The 15,947-nt window shown below is 46.3% G+C and overlaps 1 protein-coding gene across 1 annotated transcript; it reads left to right on the forward strand.

Annotated features, from left to right (window-relative positions):
- The first annotated feature begins 1,076 nt into the window (after positions 1-1,076).
- BAMBI (BMP and activin membrane bound inhibitor) lies at positions 1,077-6,266 on the forward strand. Its single transcript, XM_069458811.1, has 3 exons — positions 1,077-1,318; positions 4,570-4,857; positions 5,302-6,266. The coding sequence occupies exons 1-3, from the start codon at positions 1,243-1,245 to the stop codon at positions 5,718-5,720; spliced, it is 783 nt and encodes a 260-aa protein (XP_069314912.1). The 5' UTR covers positions 1,077-1,242; the 3' UTR covers positions 5,721-6,266.
- The last annotated feature ends 9,681 nt before the right edge of the window (positions 6,267-15,947 follow it).

Raw genomic sequence — 15,947 nt, forward strand, 5'->3', positions numbered from 1 at the left:
AACTTTGCAAATAAATGGTTGACTTTTGTTAATCTCAGGTTTGGGGCTAAAACAGCATTCCCCTCGGATATTGAGTTTTAAGCTTACCCTCCCCCCCTATAAATAAGTAAATAAATAATACACAAATAGCACAGCTCCAAGAGCGCCCTGGGTGCGTGGGCCCGGCCGCCCCGCGAGCCCCAGCAAAGGCGCGGGCATCTCGCGGAGACCCCCGCGGCGCTGCCATCGACCCGGCCGGCCGGTGTGTTCGCCGCGCCTGTTGGGGGCGGTTAATTGCGTGTCAGTCTGGGCCGGTGTCGTCTCGCTGGCGCCGGGCGCTTTCGGATTTGCTAATTTTCGCTAAGTGTCTCTGGCCGGCTCCGCGTCCCCAGCCTGCCGAGGACCCGCGGCTCCCCCCGATCGGCAGTCCGTCTGTCTGGGCCGTATCGATCCCGGGCGGGCAGCTCGCGGCCGAGGCTCGGGGGAGGGGAGGGGGCCGAGAGCCGACCCCAGCGCCCGCTGCCCGCCCCCGGCTCCCCGCGGAGCCGCCTCCGCCACCCGCCGGGTCCCGCGCACGCTTCGGGGCTGGGGGCGACGGCCGAGGCTGGGCCGAGAGGGTCTCGGAGGCGAGCGCCCGAGGCGGACCCGGAAGCCGGCCCCACCGCCCCCGAGGGTCACGGACGCGCCGGCCTCCGCGAGGGGGAGCGCGGGAGACGCGGGCGGCAGGCGCGGCCCAGACGCTGGCGCCGCCGGGAGCCGCCGGGCAGGTCCCCGCTCGCCCGTGTCTGGGCCCGCCCCCGCGGGGCTGATTGACAGGAGCGCGGCTGCCAATCGGACGGCCCCGGCGCTGCCCGGGCGGGGCCGTGGGCGGGGCCTGGGCGGGCCCGTGGGCGGGGCCGGCTCGCGGCGCGGGGCGCTATTTACGGCGCGGAGCCGGCGGGGCAGAGGCGGGCGCAGGCGGGAGCTCGCTGCGGGTCCCCTCGGCGCGCGGGCAGCTCCTGTGGGCTTCGCGGACGGAGGCCCGTCCAGGGGTAGGAGGCCGGGGCGCACCCCGCCTGCGGCGGCGCCGGGGACGAGCGGGCCGGGGGCCGGGGGGGCGGCGGCCGCCGAACGGGACCCGCAACTTCTGCCCGCTCCCCGCGCGCGCTGCAGCCGCGCTCCATGCCCCGGCCCGGCCCCTCGCCCCGCCGCTGACGGCGCCGCCGCTCCGGCAGGACCCATGCCCTGCGCGCTCCGGGGGCCGTAGCGGCCGTGGGGGCGTCCATGGATCGCCACTCCAGCTACATCTTCGTCTGGCTGCAGCTCGAGCTCTGCGCCATGGCCGTGCTGCTCACCAAAGGTGGGTGCCGGGCGGCGGCGGGGTGGCGCGGGCCCGGGGAGGCGCGCGGGGCCCGGGGAGGGGCGCGGGGGCCGGGCCGCCGGCGCCGCTGGCTTTGTTAGCTCGGGCGGGTTCCCTCCGCGCCGGAGCCGCAGGTCGCGACAAGTTGCTCGGTTCTTAGAAGTCGCAGCCGCCCCCTCGGCGCTCCCGGGCCCGGCACGTCGGTGCGGACTCGGACCTCAGGGGTCTCAACGGGTCCGTCCGTGGCGGACTCGTGCACGTTTGCGCCCCAGCCGCGGAGCTGGGCGCAGTGTCGCCCCCGCGCCACCCCCTCCCCACCCCAGTGGCCCGGGCGGCTCGGAGGAGTCGCATCTCCGGCCCCCGACTGCAGTGTGCCCGGGCGTGTGGGTGTCTCTGACCGTGGGTGTCTCTGTGTGTGTATCTCTGACCGTGGGTTTCTCTGTGTGTATCTCTGACTGTATTTCTGCGAGTGTCTCCGAGTATGTCTTTGTGTGTCTCTGTAGCTCACTGTGTCTCTGAGTGTCTTTGTGTGTCTCTGAGTGCATCTGTGTGTGAGTTTGTCCCTGCTTGTGTCTCCGAGTGTGTGCCCGTGTGTGTCCCGGTGATGGAGGGAGTGTGGGGGTCTCTGAGAGTGAGGATGTCCGAGGTGTGTGTGCGCCTGTGTGCAGAAGTGTGTGTTGTGTTGCTTTTAAGTGGCCCGGAGCAGTCGGTCCTGTCGGCCGTCCCATTTCCCATCCACTTTATATTTCACAAACACAACTCCAAAAAAAAAAAAAAAAAGTCAGTGGGTCAGTTTCTTCTTTCCCCTTCGGGCTTTTCACCTTTTAGATGGAAATAACCCAGACTCCCTCTGGATTTCAAGGTTCCCCTCATCTCCCTGTCATGAACTCTACCTACTGTTCTGTGAACTGATATATATTTTTTTTCTTTTTTTTTAAATAGGAAGCATTATTTAGCCTGTGCACCCCCCAGTTCTCCCTAATTGCCATGTAGCAGGCATGAGGTTAAAGGATAAGCTAGCCGGCAAGGATGATGTGCTACAGTATTTATTTATTTTGGAAGGAAGGGTGTAATTAACCCTAAATAACAGCCCTCGCGCCTGCAGAGGGAAGCCTCCTGGCCCTATCAAAGGCTGGCAGAACAGGGAGGGACTGAGGCTGACATGAAGTCACAGATACCGAAACTATGTGCCTGATAATGATATAATTAGGGGATCAGAGATTTCTGGCTGCTGTGGACTTCAAAAGCTTTGAAAGAAGCCAGCAGTCTCTCCTGTAGCCATCTTGACTAAAGCAGACATTTTTGTTTAATCACTACATACAGTAACAAGAAAAGGGGGAACAGAGGGGCATTGTTCGCTGTTTCAAAATACCAGTCCCCTCTCCGGCCTTTTGCATGCTGCAGGAAGAAACTTTATGAAACAACAGAAATATAGTTTTAATACAGTCATACAAAAGTCCATTCTCCTTGCTAAAAATGTGGCTCCAATTAAAAAAAAAGTTGTTAGAACTTTTCCAGTTACCTGTCAAAATTTTATTAGACTGTTTTTAGGTCATTGAAAATACAGCATTTTAAATAGGCTCTCATAAACATTTAAGCAGCATTTTACTTGTATTCAGTTTTCCTTTTCTGCACTAGGTCTGAGGCTAATAGGATCAAAATGGGCTTCTAATCTGTTTTATTTATGTTTTAAATCTGTATATGGAATTTGTCAGACTAGGGATATGTAGTCATCACCACATAAGACTGGTGAGCTTTATGTGAAAAATAAAGTAAGCTTAGAAAGAGGAGGAGAAAGAGCAGAAGAGAAGTTCTGCAAAGCAAGAAACGGAGGGGACTGGCTAAGGATCCTGGGCCCACACCCAGGGCAGTGAGGGCAGATTTAGGAGCAAGACCTTGAGCTTTGGACTGTTACGGGTTGCCACAGATCTGTGTTTAGTGGGCTGGTTTTTCGTAGAACTGAAGCATTACCAGCCTCCGGTGAAAACCAAGCATATCATACGGTGGCCTGGAATTTGGACAGATAATTAAATGAGACACCTTACTCAGGCATTCACAGAGAGGAGGAGGGGAAAAGGAGGGGGTGGCAAGAGGAGCAGCCCTTGTCTTTGATTTCAGAGTGTGGATTTTAGTAACTAGACAGATCTTCAGATGGGAAATGCAATAGTTGTATGCATTAGTTCAATTTACAGTAGCTTTAGCTGTGACAAGTAACAATGCCTGGAGTCCACCAGGTTGGGTGTCGTATTAGTGATAACTTTTAAGACCCAGTTTATTTCAGCTGGAGATTGATGTTAAAGCTTCCAATCTCGTATCGTGAGACAACGTTAACAGAACCTTGCAACTCACAAAATAAGTTTTATAAAGGAAACTTTTAAGCACTTCCTGTAGAAAATTTGAGGTTTCCTTAAGGATTTTTCATTCAACCAGGAGAGGATTTTCAGTTTCAGGGTTTCCCCTTTTAGATCACATGTTGAATTACATGTAAAACTGGGAGGAGGAGGAGGAGAAGTTAGCCTTGCAGTTTTATACCCCCTCTACTTTTATGACTTTCCATTTGGGCTGAAAGAAATTGACTTTGGCAAGCAAACCACTAATTGTAAACTGCCTAGTTCCTGTTTTACAATATACTGACTAAAAGCTCCTCTGCATGAAAAGATCTTTATAGGCAAAGTTTGCCTTTTCTAGAGAGGTTGCAAATAGCTGCCTCGTTTCATAGTTTTAAAACCTCCTGACCTGAGCAATTTCTAGATTGTTGTGTTTCTAGTTAATAACTTTATAAGGTGTTAGCTAAAGCTCTTAAATCTTGGCGCAGTCCTTCGGGATAGTAAGCAATTCAGTAGTTCCGATCAAATATTTATACTGACAAAATCAAAAAGCCTAGCATTTTTATGTCGTATGGTCATATAGGGTTAAAATGAATAAATAATGTGATTTACCTTATGGTAGGAGAAATTATATTGATTACTATTTTCCTTCAAAGAAAATAGTCTGATTTTTAATTCCTCTCTTAACTCATCAGAAATCTGCTGTTGGGATTACTACATTTCTAAAATTATATTTAACTGAATTGAAACTTAAGTACTGACCGCACAAAGGGCTTCTCCAGTCAACGCGGACTGCTATTGTAAGCACTCAGCTTGAGTAATCTCAAAGTTAGTGCCTTTGAACCTGGGATTCAGCAATTGCTTGGAGAGTTGCTTTCTCTGGTCTCCGTGGCACGATCTGACCTGATTTCTCGTTGCTTGCAGGTGAAATTCGATGCTACTGTGACGCTGCCCACTGCGTGGCCACTGGTTACATGTGTAAATCTGAGCTCAGTGCCTGCTTCTCTAGACTGCTCGACCCTCAGAACACAAACTCCCCGCTCACCCATGGCTGCCTGGACTCTCTCGCGAGCACTGCAGACGTCTGCCAAGCCAAACAGGCCCAGAACCACTCTGGCACCACCGTGCCCACACTGGAATGCTGTCACGAAGACATGTGCAACTACAGAGGGCTGCGCGACGTCCTCTCTCCTCCCAGGGGGGAGGCCTCAGGTACGGGAGCCATTTCTAACCAGCACGCCTGCCCGATCCATAGACTCGTGACAGCTCGACTTTGCATGTCTGCTATTGATTCTGTTGTTAATGTAATTAGAGACGCTGGGGGCAGGCAGGGCTGGACCAAAGATGCTTCTCTACTGAGTGGCTTTTATGTCTGCCCGAGCATTAGATGTCTGTCTGCATAATAGGTTTTGCCTGTTTCTTCAACATTTTGAAGACATTAAAAGGCCATTACATCTCAGTAATGACAGTCTGTAAACAAATGCGTTTATAAGCTTCTTTGGATAGTTTTGCAATATTTATTTTCTAAATACCGTTGATTTAATTGTAACCTTCTTTTTTTTAAATGGGATCCCTTGTTTAAAATGGGTGGATGGTGGTGACGGTCCCCGGGAGGAGCTGACGTAGAGTTTGATCCTTTTCTCTGTGCTCCTTTAGGACAAGGAAACCGGTATCAGCACGAGGGTAGCAGGAACCTCATCACCAAGGTGCAGGAGCTGACTTCTTCCAAAGAGCTGTGGTTCCGGGCAGCAGTGATTGCTGTTCCCATTGCTGGAGGGCTGATCTTGGTGTTGCTCATCACGCTGGCCTTGAGGATGCTTCGCAGTGAGAACAAGAGACTGCAGGATCAGAGGCAGCAGATGCTCTCCCGCTTGCACTACAGCTTCCACGGACACCATTCGAAAAAGGGGCAGATCGCAAAGTTAGACTTGGAGTGCATGGTGCCGGTCAGCGGGCACGAGAACTGCTGCCTGACCTGCGACAAAATGCGACAAGCAGACCTCAGCAACGACAAGATCCTCTCGCTTGTTCACTGGGGCATGTACAGTGGGCACGGGAAGCTGGAGTTCGTGTGACGGAGCCTTATCTGAACTAAACTTCTTGAACGCTTGAAGGCCTTTGAGTTCTGCTGGACAGGAGCACTTTATCTCGGAAGTAAAATAAACTCACTTAATCATCTTTGAGAGACAAAATGACCTCTGCAAACAGAATCTTGGATATTTCTTCTGAAGGATTATTTGCACAGACTTAAATACAGTCAAATGTATTATTTGCTTTAAAATGGTGAAAAGCAAAGAGAAGACTATGTACACACTGTTACCAGGGCTATTTGCATCCGAGGGAGCTGGAAACGAGTACCTAAATAAACTAAAATGTGCTCTATGTAAGCTTCTACATCTTGATTTATTGTAAAGATTTAAAAGAAATATATATATTTTGTCTGAAATCCAGTGTTGTCTTTTGTAAATGAGAAACTGGAAAGTGTAAGAAAGTGCATATTAATTATACAAATGAGGATCAGCTGCTGCTCATACAGTAGCTGGTTCTCAACTGTAGGATTTGGCTTGATTTTTTTTTTTTTTTTTTTTTTCCCCTAAACAAGGCCAAGGTCTTGTTTAATCCTGCAGCATGGAGAGCTTCAGAATGTGTACTGACCATCATTCAGTGTCTTACCCACATTTTTTTGTTAGGATAATTCTATTTTTTAGCTTTCTTCTAAGAGAGATCTTAAACTTACCCATACAAGGTCAAACATGATGGATCGATTTCTGAAGTTGCCTTAGCAGGAGGTGGCATTTATTGACTTGATCCAGTTCTAGAATACCTTTTCAGATGTGTCTACCTCCATCCCAAAAAGAAAGAAAGAAAAAAACCCTAACTAAATGAAATTTTTTTGGTCTACTTTCACTGTTGATTAATTGACCAGCTTATTTTATCTCCAAACCAAATTAAAATATTTTGGCTCCCAAATTAGCTGAATTTTATTTTATAATGCTCTTAGTTTTTAAAGCTTGTTCTTTAATACAGTGTTACCTCCTAACATTTTTTTATTTTAACTTCTACTGAGAGAAGTCCTTAGAAAGGTTTTGAAGAGTAAACCTTATATACCGATTGAGATTTAAACAGTGTTAGGAGGTTTCTTCCTCCTAAATGATCACTTTGTTACTATAACCAGAAAGGACATTGGCTTTAGCCAGTAACTAATACTACTTAAGTAACGATGTTTCACCTTGTAAGACTTTCTGTCTGGTAACACTGGCCAGCCTGAATTTAAACCTTACCACAGTTATGTACTTCCCTCTCCAAATGGATCTTTTTTATCTTAAATGTGTGAAAAATTTGTTGTGGAGTTTTTCTCAATTCTTTTGTGTGTTTGAAATTTTTGCTTAAAAACTAACAGATAGCCTGCATATTTGAGTATGGGGTTTTAATATTTTTTAGAAGATTTTTTTTTTGCATATTCAATACTAGAATATTTTATGCTAAGCATAATTTGGGTTCCTTAAGAAGACAAGTACAGCAGCCAAGTTCATGGAGGAATCTGAGTTGAAATGATTAGTATAAAAATGAGTACCTAGATGATCTAATAGTTAATAGACCATCTACCCCAAACAAATTAGGCTATGGAATAAATATACATTTTAATAAATGATAGCATTTGTATTATGATTTTTGAGATCAATGGCTCTTGCATGCATGCCTTATAATATATGAAAGGTGTTAAGTTTTATGTATGATAGTTTTTGAGGGAGCTCAAGAATTGTTAAATATACCAAAGAGAATTGATCAAAATTAGCAGTTAGTGAAATTTCCACGCTCACCCCGACTCCGGCTCTCAGTCAAGTGACAATAGTTTTGCAGCTTAAAGATTGAAAGACTTTTTGCTCCATGGTTCTTACAGCTGATACAAATATGGCCCGTCTTCATATCAGCCAGGTGTAGTCAAATTTTTTTGCTCGGCCTTTTGCCCTGATGCTATTCCCTGTTCATCCCATTTCTCCCAAGTACCAGTTAGCTGGGAACTCAGCATTTCTTTAGGAAATAAAACAATGAAGAATTTAAAGTCACATGCTCTGAAACAAGCACTGTGCTTGTTGCCTCTCACACTGAGTTTTCTGGGGCTCAAGTTCTAGCTGCGTAAGGGTCATCCTTGTCTTTTCCCCCAATAGCAAAATCCTCTCCTTTTAGATATTCATTGAGTATTTACGTGTCCTCACCACCAGTCTTAGGGTTGGATCTGTGCATACCTTAGCTTTTCAAGGAAAATATTGCAGGTTTCTCAACTTTGAATTTGACTGTGAACTACATACAGAATTTATGTTTGCTTCCCCCTGAGAGTGTAGCAATTGCCACAAGCAGATTAGCTGATCTGTCTGATGCAGCGGATGCAGGTGGCGACTGAGATGTTTGCTGTGGCCACGAAGCCAGGCGACCCCAGGACAACCCTTGTTTACAACATCATGCAACTCTCCCTGCAAAGTAATTTTTCTTTCTGGGTGGAAATTTGCCCAAACCAGAGACAAATGGGACAAAAATTGCCAAGATGTTTCTGTATCTACACCCCTTAAGTTCTACCTGTTTTGAAAACATTGATCTGTGCATAGTTAGGTCTTTTGTGTTATTTCCCCCCTTATTTTGAATGGCTCAGAGGCTTCCTAGAAATTGACTGGTGTGTCTCTAATTTCTGCTGAACTGATTTTATTAAAAACACTGCACCATAGGGGGTTTGACCTTCTAAAATACCAAACATGTCTGCTTTAGAAAATCACAAAGCTCTCCTCTGAAGGGCTCGTAAATCTGGTTTCAATATGGGTTGATTATAGGCTAAAAGCTTGAATGCAATGGCATCTAGTATGGTGACTCTGGAACCGGCCTTTTTGGGGCCAGGATGGAATTTTTTTCTTCATAACCTCTAATTGGTCCTCTTCTCTGCCTCTTAGTCCAAATAACTTCAAACCTCCATGGCTACGTGAACGTGGGCAAGTTATGTAAGCTCTTTGAATATTCAGTTTTGTTGCCTATAAAACGAGGCAATGATAACACTTTATAAGATTATTGTGAAGAGACATTGTAGCTATTCCTATCAATATACACAAGAGTCTTGGATGAGTTGGCCCAACATAACAATTCCTTACAATTTGAGAACTTGTGTTCATTATTTATACAGTGGTTGTTTTTACTTGGCTCTTTAATATTTCAGATCTTTGCAAATTTGAGATCTACAGAACTGTCAGTCATCTGCAGACCGGCTTTAGCATGTCAAATATTCATTTGCAATTTACTGTTTTGGGCCTCTCTTGTCTATTAAATATGTTGGTTTATAATTGTTTCTAAGAATTTCAGATCCCATGAAATAATGAAATTTAACGCTCTTTCAAATTTTGACAACTCTTTATTTGGGTACAGTTTACAGCCTGCACGCGTGCTTGTTAGTCTGCGAACACTGCACTGTTTGGAGGTGTGGTGTGGTGTGGTCTGCATTCTAGGAATTTGGAGATAGAGAAGGTGGCAGAGCTGAGTTTAACCACTTGGGAGTTTATTTCTTACAGCAAGGCAGCAATTTTCCAGTGGATTTGCTTTTTTAAGAATTTCACAGTATTTATTGCTAGGGAAGGCTGATTAGCCAAACTTCTACAAACCATTCCCATTTTTTGAATATGAAAAGGATAACAGGAAAGTCATTAATAAGTAACCCTGGGAGATACTTTGGGTAAGCAGTTAGATAACATCTCAAGGCATTTGTCATTCCTCAAGCCTTTTAGGAGCTCCATTCTATCTAGCAGCTAATGGCCAGATGACCTCTAGGGGCTATTTCAAATGGTGTTTGGCTACCTGTATCTTAAAGATTAGATTGATGTCCAACTAAATCTGAGTAAAGGCAGGAAAGAAAGATCAGCTGATAACTATTTATTGCATGCTATATACCATGCTAATTGAATAGACTTTGTAATCCTGGAATATTGTACATTTAACAATTTTCAAGGCAGTGCCTAAGTAGATATTGGAACTTGTGAGAAGTCAGCAATTTGTTTTTAGACATGGGAAGACTAAGTTAGTTGCGATGAATTAATAAACTCAGAGGCTGTTGTGTAAATTCACTCTGAACCATCTCGCATTACAAACCTAATGGAACAAAAATTGTTTTAGCAGTTAAAACCAAGAGAAATACAAAAAGCTCTTTATCCCCAGTCTCTTCCCCTTGGAATTTCCCTGGGGAACTGACGAGGACAGTGGAAAAACACCACACTTCTAAAAGCAGTTTCTTTCTTTCCAAGTGTTAGAAGTTCACATCGAAGCATTTTTGACTCAATGTAGTGGGTATGGTTTTGATACTATAGACTTTAATTCACAGTTGCTTTCTTTTGTAAATGAGGGTATTTCTCACCTGGATTTGGAGATTCAACTGTGAACTCCCAGTGGGAAGGAGCTTTGATCAATAACCTTTGTAGGTTTCCAAAATCCAAAGGAGAGAATTAGATGAAGCACAGGTTAAGGGCTTTTTCATCAGGCATCTGAATTCAGCTTGTCAGTAAACAAAAATGTGTTGTCTTGTTCTTTGGTTTCTCTATCCTAACCGATTGTTTTACAGTTTTATAATTTTTGTATGGGAAGCCTAAAGGAAAAAAAAAAATTATTAGTGAAGGAAGTGGAGGAGAAAAAAATTCAGGTGGGCCTGAAAATTAATGAAGCATTGCCAAGGTCAGATGGCTCAGCCTACCTTTTAAATTTGGTGCAGTCTCTACACTCATTTGAAGACACTAGTTCTCACCCAGAAGTGTATCAGGAATCTTCCTTAAACTAGGAGTTGTACTTTCACTCGGGTATTTTAAGACATCCAAAGTTTTCATTGGACAATGTCTCTCTGAGGAGTTAAGAACAAGCCACTGAGAGTTTTGTTGGTCAAAAAGGTAGATGAACTGGAATCTACAACCTGATTTAGTGTTTCACCCTCAGTGGCTCACAGACCATGCCACACCAGGGCGATCTGGGCAAACTCTCTTTTCTTTTCAGGGCAATGAACCTCTGCCCAGAGGCTATAAAAAAAGCAACAAATACCTCCCTACATCTTTCATTCACGAACACAACAAAGGTTATAAATTCCCTTCCCCCCCACAAACTCTTAGCATCTTCTTTAAAAGATTCCATTTTATTTCAAAACTCAAATGGCTCTTACTCATCCATTTATAGTTTTATAATTTAGACTTTTATATTTGTTTCTTTTATTATATTATTACATATGTTCTCTTCAGAAAATTACTTACTGTGTAGGTAACTTTAAATAACCAAAGGTAAATTTTAAAAAGGAGTGTGTGTGTGTGTGTGTGTGTGTGTGTAGGTGTGTGCGTGTACAGGGGAAAGTCTTGAATTTACTTCCTAATCCTTATACATATTGTTTCTAGTTTCCCACGTTCCTTTTATTTACTTACATATCTTAAAATATTATAAATCTCTTCATATTTCCTCTGAGCCCTGGCCGAAACCAAAGTCAGCTTGCTTCCAGTGGTGTTACTTTTATATTTTATTAAACATATTTTAATTAGTACATAATCATTGTATATATTTTGGGGGCACATGTGTTAATTTAATACATTTATATAATTTGTAAAGATCAAATTAGTATAATTGGGATATTCATCACCTTAAATATTTGTCTTTTCTTTATGCTAGAAACATTTGAACTATCCCCTTCCAGTTCTTTTGAAAGATACAAGAGATTATTGGACACTGTAGTCACCCTACTGATCTATCAGACACTAGATCTTATTCTATCAAACTGTATATTTACACCCATTAATCAAGTTCTCTTCATCCCCCTCCAGTGGTGTTTATTAAAAGTTGAGTAAGTGTGGAAAAGCGAAACAACCTTTCAAAGCAACATTGTTGTGGACATTTTAAAATGCAAACTTCTTGGCTGGAAAGAGGAAAAGGCATCTCTCTGCCAAGACTCGTAGCATTTATCACGCTGGATCCTGAGCTTGGTCCCTCCCAGGACTCTTGGCATCTGGCTCCCAATTTCACAGGCCCCACGGAGCAAGGAGGCGGCGCGGGAAGCTGCCTACGGGGGACGGTCTGTCCATCTGGGATGGCTAAAAGTCAAGGGTCATTTCCCTGTCTTGACAATTGATTGTGAAGCAGGTTATGAAGTAAATCTTTCAAGGGACTGGTTTGTGACAAACACACTAGTTGGACAATAAAACCCAACGTCCTTCGCCATCTCCTTTAACAATGGGAGGTTGTTTGTTGGCATTTGTATGCAAAGTGGGGTGAGCAGCGAACAGGTTGCTTTGAAATGCTCAATTTGTTTATCCCAACCTGGGAAGCCGACCTTTTCTTCGTAGGCAGATTTATGGAGCTATTTTTCATGGCTCTCAGCAATAAATTAGGTTCAACAGGGTCTGCAGGATTTTCATTAACTCAAGAGACGTTTCAGAAGCAGAGAGCTCTGCTGGTCCCCCTGGGCTGTCCCGGATGAAGGGGACCCTGGGAAACGGCTCACAGTGTTCTGGAGCTTCTCTGTGGCTCCAGGGTGAGTGCTGAGAGGCTGCGACAGCAGAGAGCTGACAGGGGACAAACCCCATCGCTTCAGAATATCATCACATAAATACCTCGCCTGGAAAAAGACAAACTGGCCATTTCCTTTGGCTTCATCTTCATCCTTGTTCTGGGAAAATGCGGCTCTCCCAAGTCCTAAAGAAGGACCTGCCATCTAAACCTCTCCCTAAATTGTGCCTTGTATGAACTTGTGCTGGTCAAAAGCATTTTTTTTCCTCCAAAGTGCTCATTCTAATGTTTTTGCAGTCTGTGTAGCTGCTATGATTGGCCTCCTGCGTTCGGCCTGTTACTAGTGGCGTGACATTGAGCTAATGAACCGCTCAGTTTCCTCACTGACATAATGGGGAGAATAATATTATCACCGCTTTGGGTTGCTGAGAAGATTAAATGCGATAATGCAAATAAAGACCTAGCACAGGGCCAGGCCTGGTGGCTCACCCCTGTATCCAGCATTTTGGGAGGCCTAGGTGGGAGGATTGCTCGAGGCCAGGAGTTCGAGACCAGCCAGAACAATATAGCGAGACCCTGTCTCTACAAAAAAATAAAAATAAAAAAAAATAATAAAAAAGGACTTAGCAGAACTCTTAACAAAGTTGTGAATGTTAGCCATTACCACTAAGTACTGTCCCTTATAAAACCTCAAAATGTTACAAAAGACACACAGCTGGCAGGGTCACCATGCCAGCTTTACAAATGGAAGAGCTAGACTTCCATTAGATTCAAAGATCCAGTGATGTTGAATCATTTTTATTTGTGAGTATCTTTAACTTGCTTTAATTTTCTATATTTATATTTTGCTCAAGACAGTAGGAAAGTACTTAATTTTGATTTAAAAATATTGAAACTATGATATCCCTTTGCAGGAAAACGTTCCTTATGAAAGAGTTATTCCATGCAACATCAGCACAGGACAGTTTAAACCCAGGAAGGACGTGTTCTCTGCTCCCTGTTACAACAAATACCTGTTTTTGCACAGCCTGTTAATGAACACACACCTGTCGAGGGTGTTCATCCGCTCTGCTGACAGGCACCAAGCCACAGTTCGCTGCGCTGAGCACCGGTGGTGCAGGCACTTGGCATCGCCCGGCGTCTTGCTGATTCGGGGCCCGGGGGTGAAGGTCTGGTGAAGTTCATCTCCAAGGGAGGCAAGAGGCGAACTAAAATGTTGTTCCTCATCACACCTGTAATCCATAAACCCAGTGAGGACTGTTCTCACGAGAATCTGACCTTCCAAGAAATTTATTGGACTAAAAATACAACACATCTCTAATACCAGGAGTACAAATCATGACCCCACCAGTTAGTCACTTACAGTTCCATGCTTCTGTGACTTCTGGTGTTCTTGTGAGTCAGCCCCGCATGTGTGTTACTTAAGATAATGACAAGTGAGGGGGACGTCCTCAAGCCCAGGAATTGCTCTGTGTGTCCCAGCTCTGTCCAGATCTTTAATGAGCTGCCAGCCACTTCCTGGGGCCCCTGTGAGATGCAGACGGCAGCCCGGCACTGTCACCAGCTGAGTGGCTCCTGTGCCTTCGCACTCATTCTGGGTCTCGCTCCTGACTCTGTTCCTTCTGATGTCCCTCGGGCCTGGGTTTTATTGGTGGTGACAATTCGACACCCTCCACTCTCCCCTCCAATTGGTGTTTTGTGCCTGCCTGGGGCCCTGCACGGCTCCGGCCGTCTCTGGGCTTCTGCCATGGGCTTGTCCTGCCCCCTGTGGCTCTGACTTCAATGTCCCCTCTCTCTCTGTCATGCTCTGGGGTTTTGCTTTTCTGCACAACAGCCTCTTTGTCTTCCAATGACTTGATGGAACACAGGCTTTTGATTTTGGCTTAACTGGGAAACTGCCATGTGCCAGCCCTGGTGTCATGATGTCAAGCCTGCGGGCCTGTCCTGGGCTAGGCCTGAGTGTCCCCGCCTGCCCGTGCCTGCAGCACAGGGCTCTTGCCCCTTTGCATGTGACCCTGGCTGCCCGCTCAAGAATCAGCTCTTAACTTACTTTACTGAACTCCCAAGACACATAAAAGCCTGGATTTCCTGGGGGCCGTTCCTGACCCAGCAATAGCGCAAGGTTGGAACCTACGGACTTAGGGCCACTGAGGTGTTACAGCGGGTGGTCCTGAGGACAAACCGAGCGGCACACGGAGAGTGAGAGAATCAAGGTTTATTCGCTGGCGGGCTCAGAGGGGTCTCGCCACCAAATTCTGAGCCCTGTCTACCTAATTTTTCCCATTTTTATTAAGTTGGGGATGATCCAAGAGGAGGGGGATCTCAGGTGACTAATGCCCGCCAGGTAATAAGTTTAGTGCCTGCACCAGGCAATAGGATTAGTGTTAAGCTGATGTGCCAAATGTTAGGTTAGTGATATGTTAATGTACCAGGTGTTAGGTTAGTGACATGCTAATGTGGGTCCTCCGTGAGGGGTGGGGGTCTCAGGCGGCTGCTGTGCCAAGTAATAGATGGGAGTTTTCCTTATCAGAGGCATCCTAGAGCGCTCATTGGGAACACACCAGCGATTCCTCTGGTGCTCGTGTGGGCTCTGAGCTCTGAGCTTGTCATCACCCTAGAAGGGGATGACAGTTTTTATTCCTTTTTTTTTTTTTTTTTTTTTGAGGCAGTCGCACTCTGTTGCCTAGGTTGGAAGGCAGTGACATGATCATAACTCACTGCAACCTCCAACTCCCAGGCTCACGTGATCCTCCTGACTCAGACTCCCAGGGTAGCTGGGACTGCAGGTGTGCACCCCACAACTTGCTAATTTTTAAGTTTTTTGTAGAGACAGGGTCTTGCTATGTTGCCCGGGCTAGTCTCGAACTCCTGGCTTCAAGCATTCCTCCTGCCTCGGCCTCCCAAAGTGCTGGGATTACAGGCGTGAGTCACTGTGTCCAGCAGCCTGAGAGTTTTGACTGAAATCGGATGTAATTGCCCTAATTCTTGCTGCAGGCAGAACAATTTATGGCCACTCAGCCTTTGGTTCTCTAACGAAACTGAGTAGGTGACATTTCCAGTCTATTGATTTGACTGGGAAAATGGAGGCGTGGGTCTCCTCCCACACCCACCAGAGAGGCCCCCTAAGAAATCAAGGTGGGGTCTCCGGGGAAGCCGAGAGGAGGGTAGGCCCGTGAGCCTTGCCAGGTGCTGCCTGCAACCAGGCGGAGCTGGTCAGAGCTTCCCCTAAGAGCACAAGCTCCAACTTGGCACAAAGCTACTCTGAATTGACGGGACCAGCTAAGTCTCAGTTTGATGGGGTGTGGTGGGCGTTCTGGCCAAACGGGTGGCCCACGGCAGGCAGCTGGAGGTCAGGCTGGTGTACATGTGCCAACCTGGCTGGAGGCTCAGCTCAGGCTGTCTGAGGGACCGAAAGCCCTTGTGTCGCCACCCCTAGTGGGCCTGTGCCCCCCAAGAAGGCCCACCGGGCTTCCATGGCAGGAAACCTGTGCCCTTGTGCCGTGATGGGAACCAGCAGCATCCGCCTAGGGTTGGTGAGAGCAGCACAACCTTGTGCAACTTCGGCAGGACACAGAGAGGAGCTGCAAACCTCCCTGCGTGTTCCGGACAATGCGCATGCCTGGGACAGAGTAGCTGATGAGAAAAGCCACCGCGGCTGCAGCTATTTCTCTGCTGAGACTCCTCTTCTGGCCTCTGTTCACTACTGCACAGCTAAGATGAATTCAATTTTCGGTTTTTGAAAAAGCGGCGATTTGTTCCAAGAGTCTATACTGAGATTCAGCGAACCGTGTCATCTTCCA

Source organism: Eulemur rufifrons, chromosome 25 (genome assembly GCF_041146395.1).
Source record: "Eulemur rufifrons isolate Redbay chromosome 25, OSU_ERuf_1, whole genome shotgun sequence".
NCBI lineage: Eukaryota > Metazoa > Chordata > Mammalia > Primates > Lemuridae > Eulemur > Eulemur rufifrons.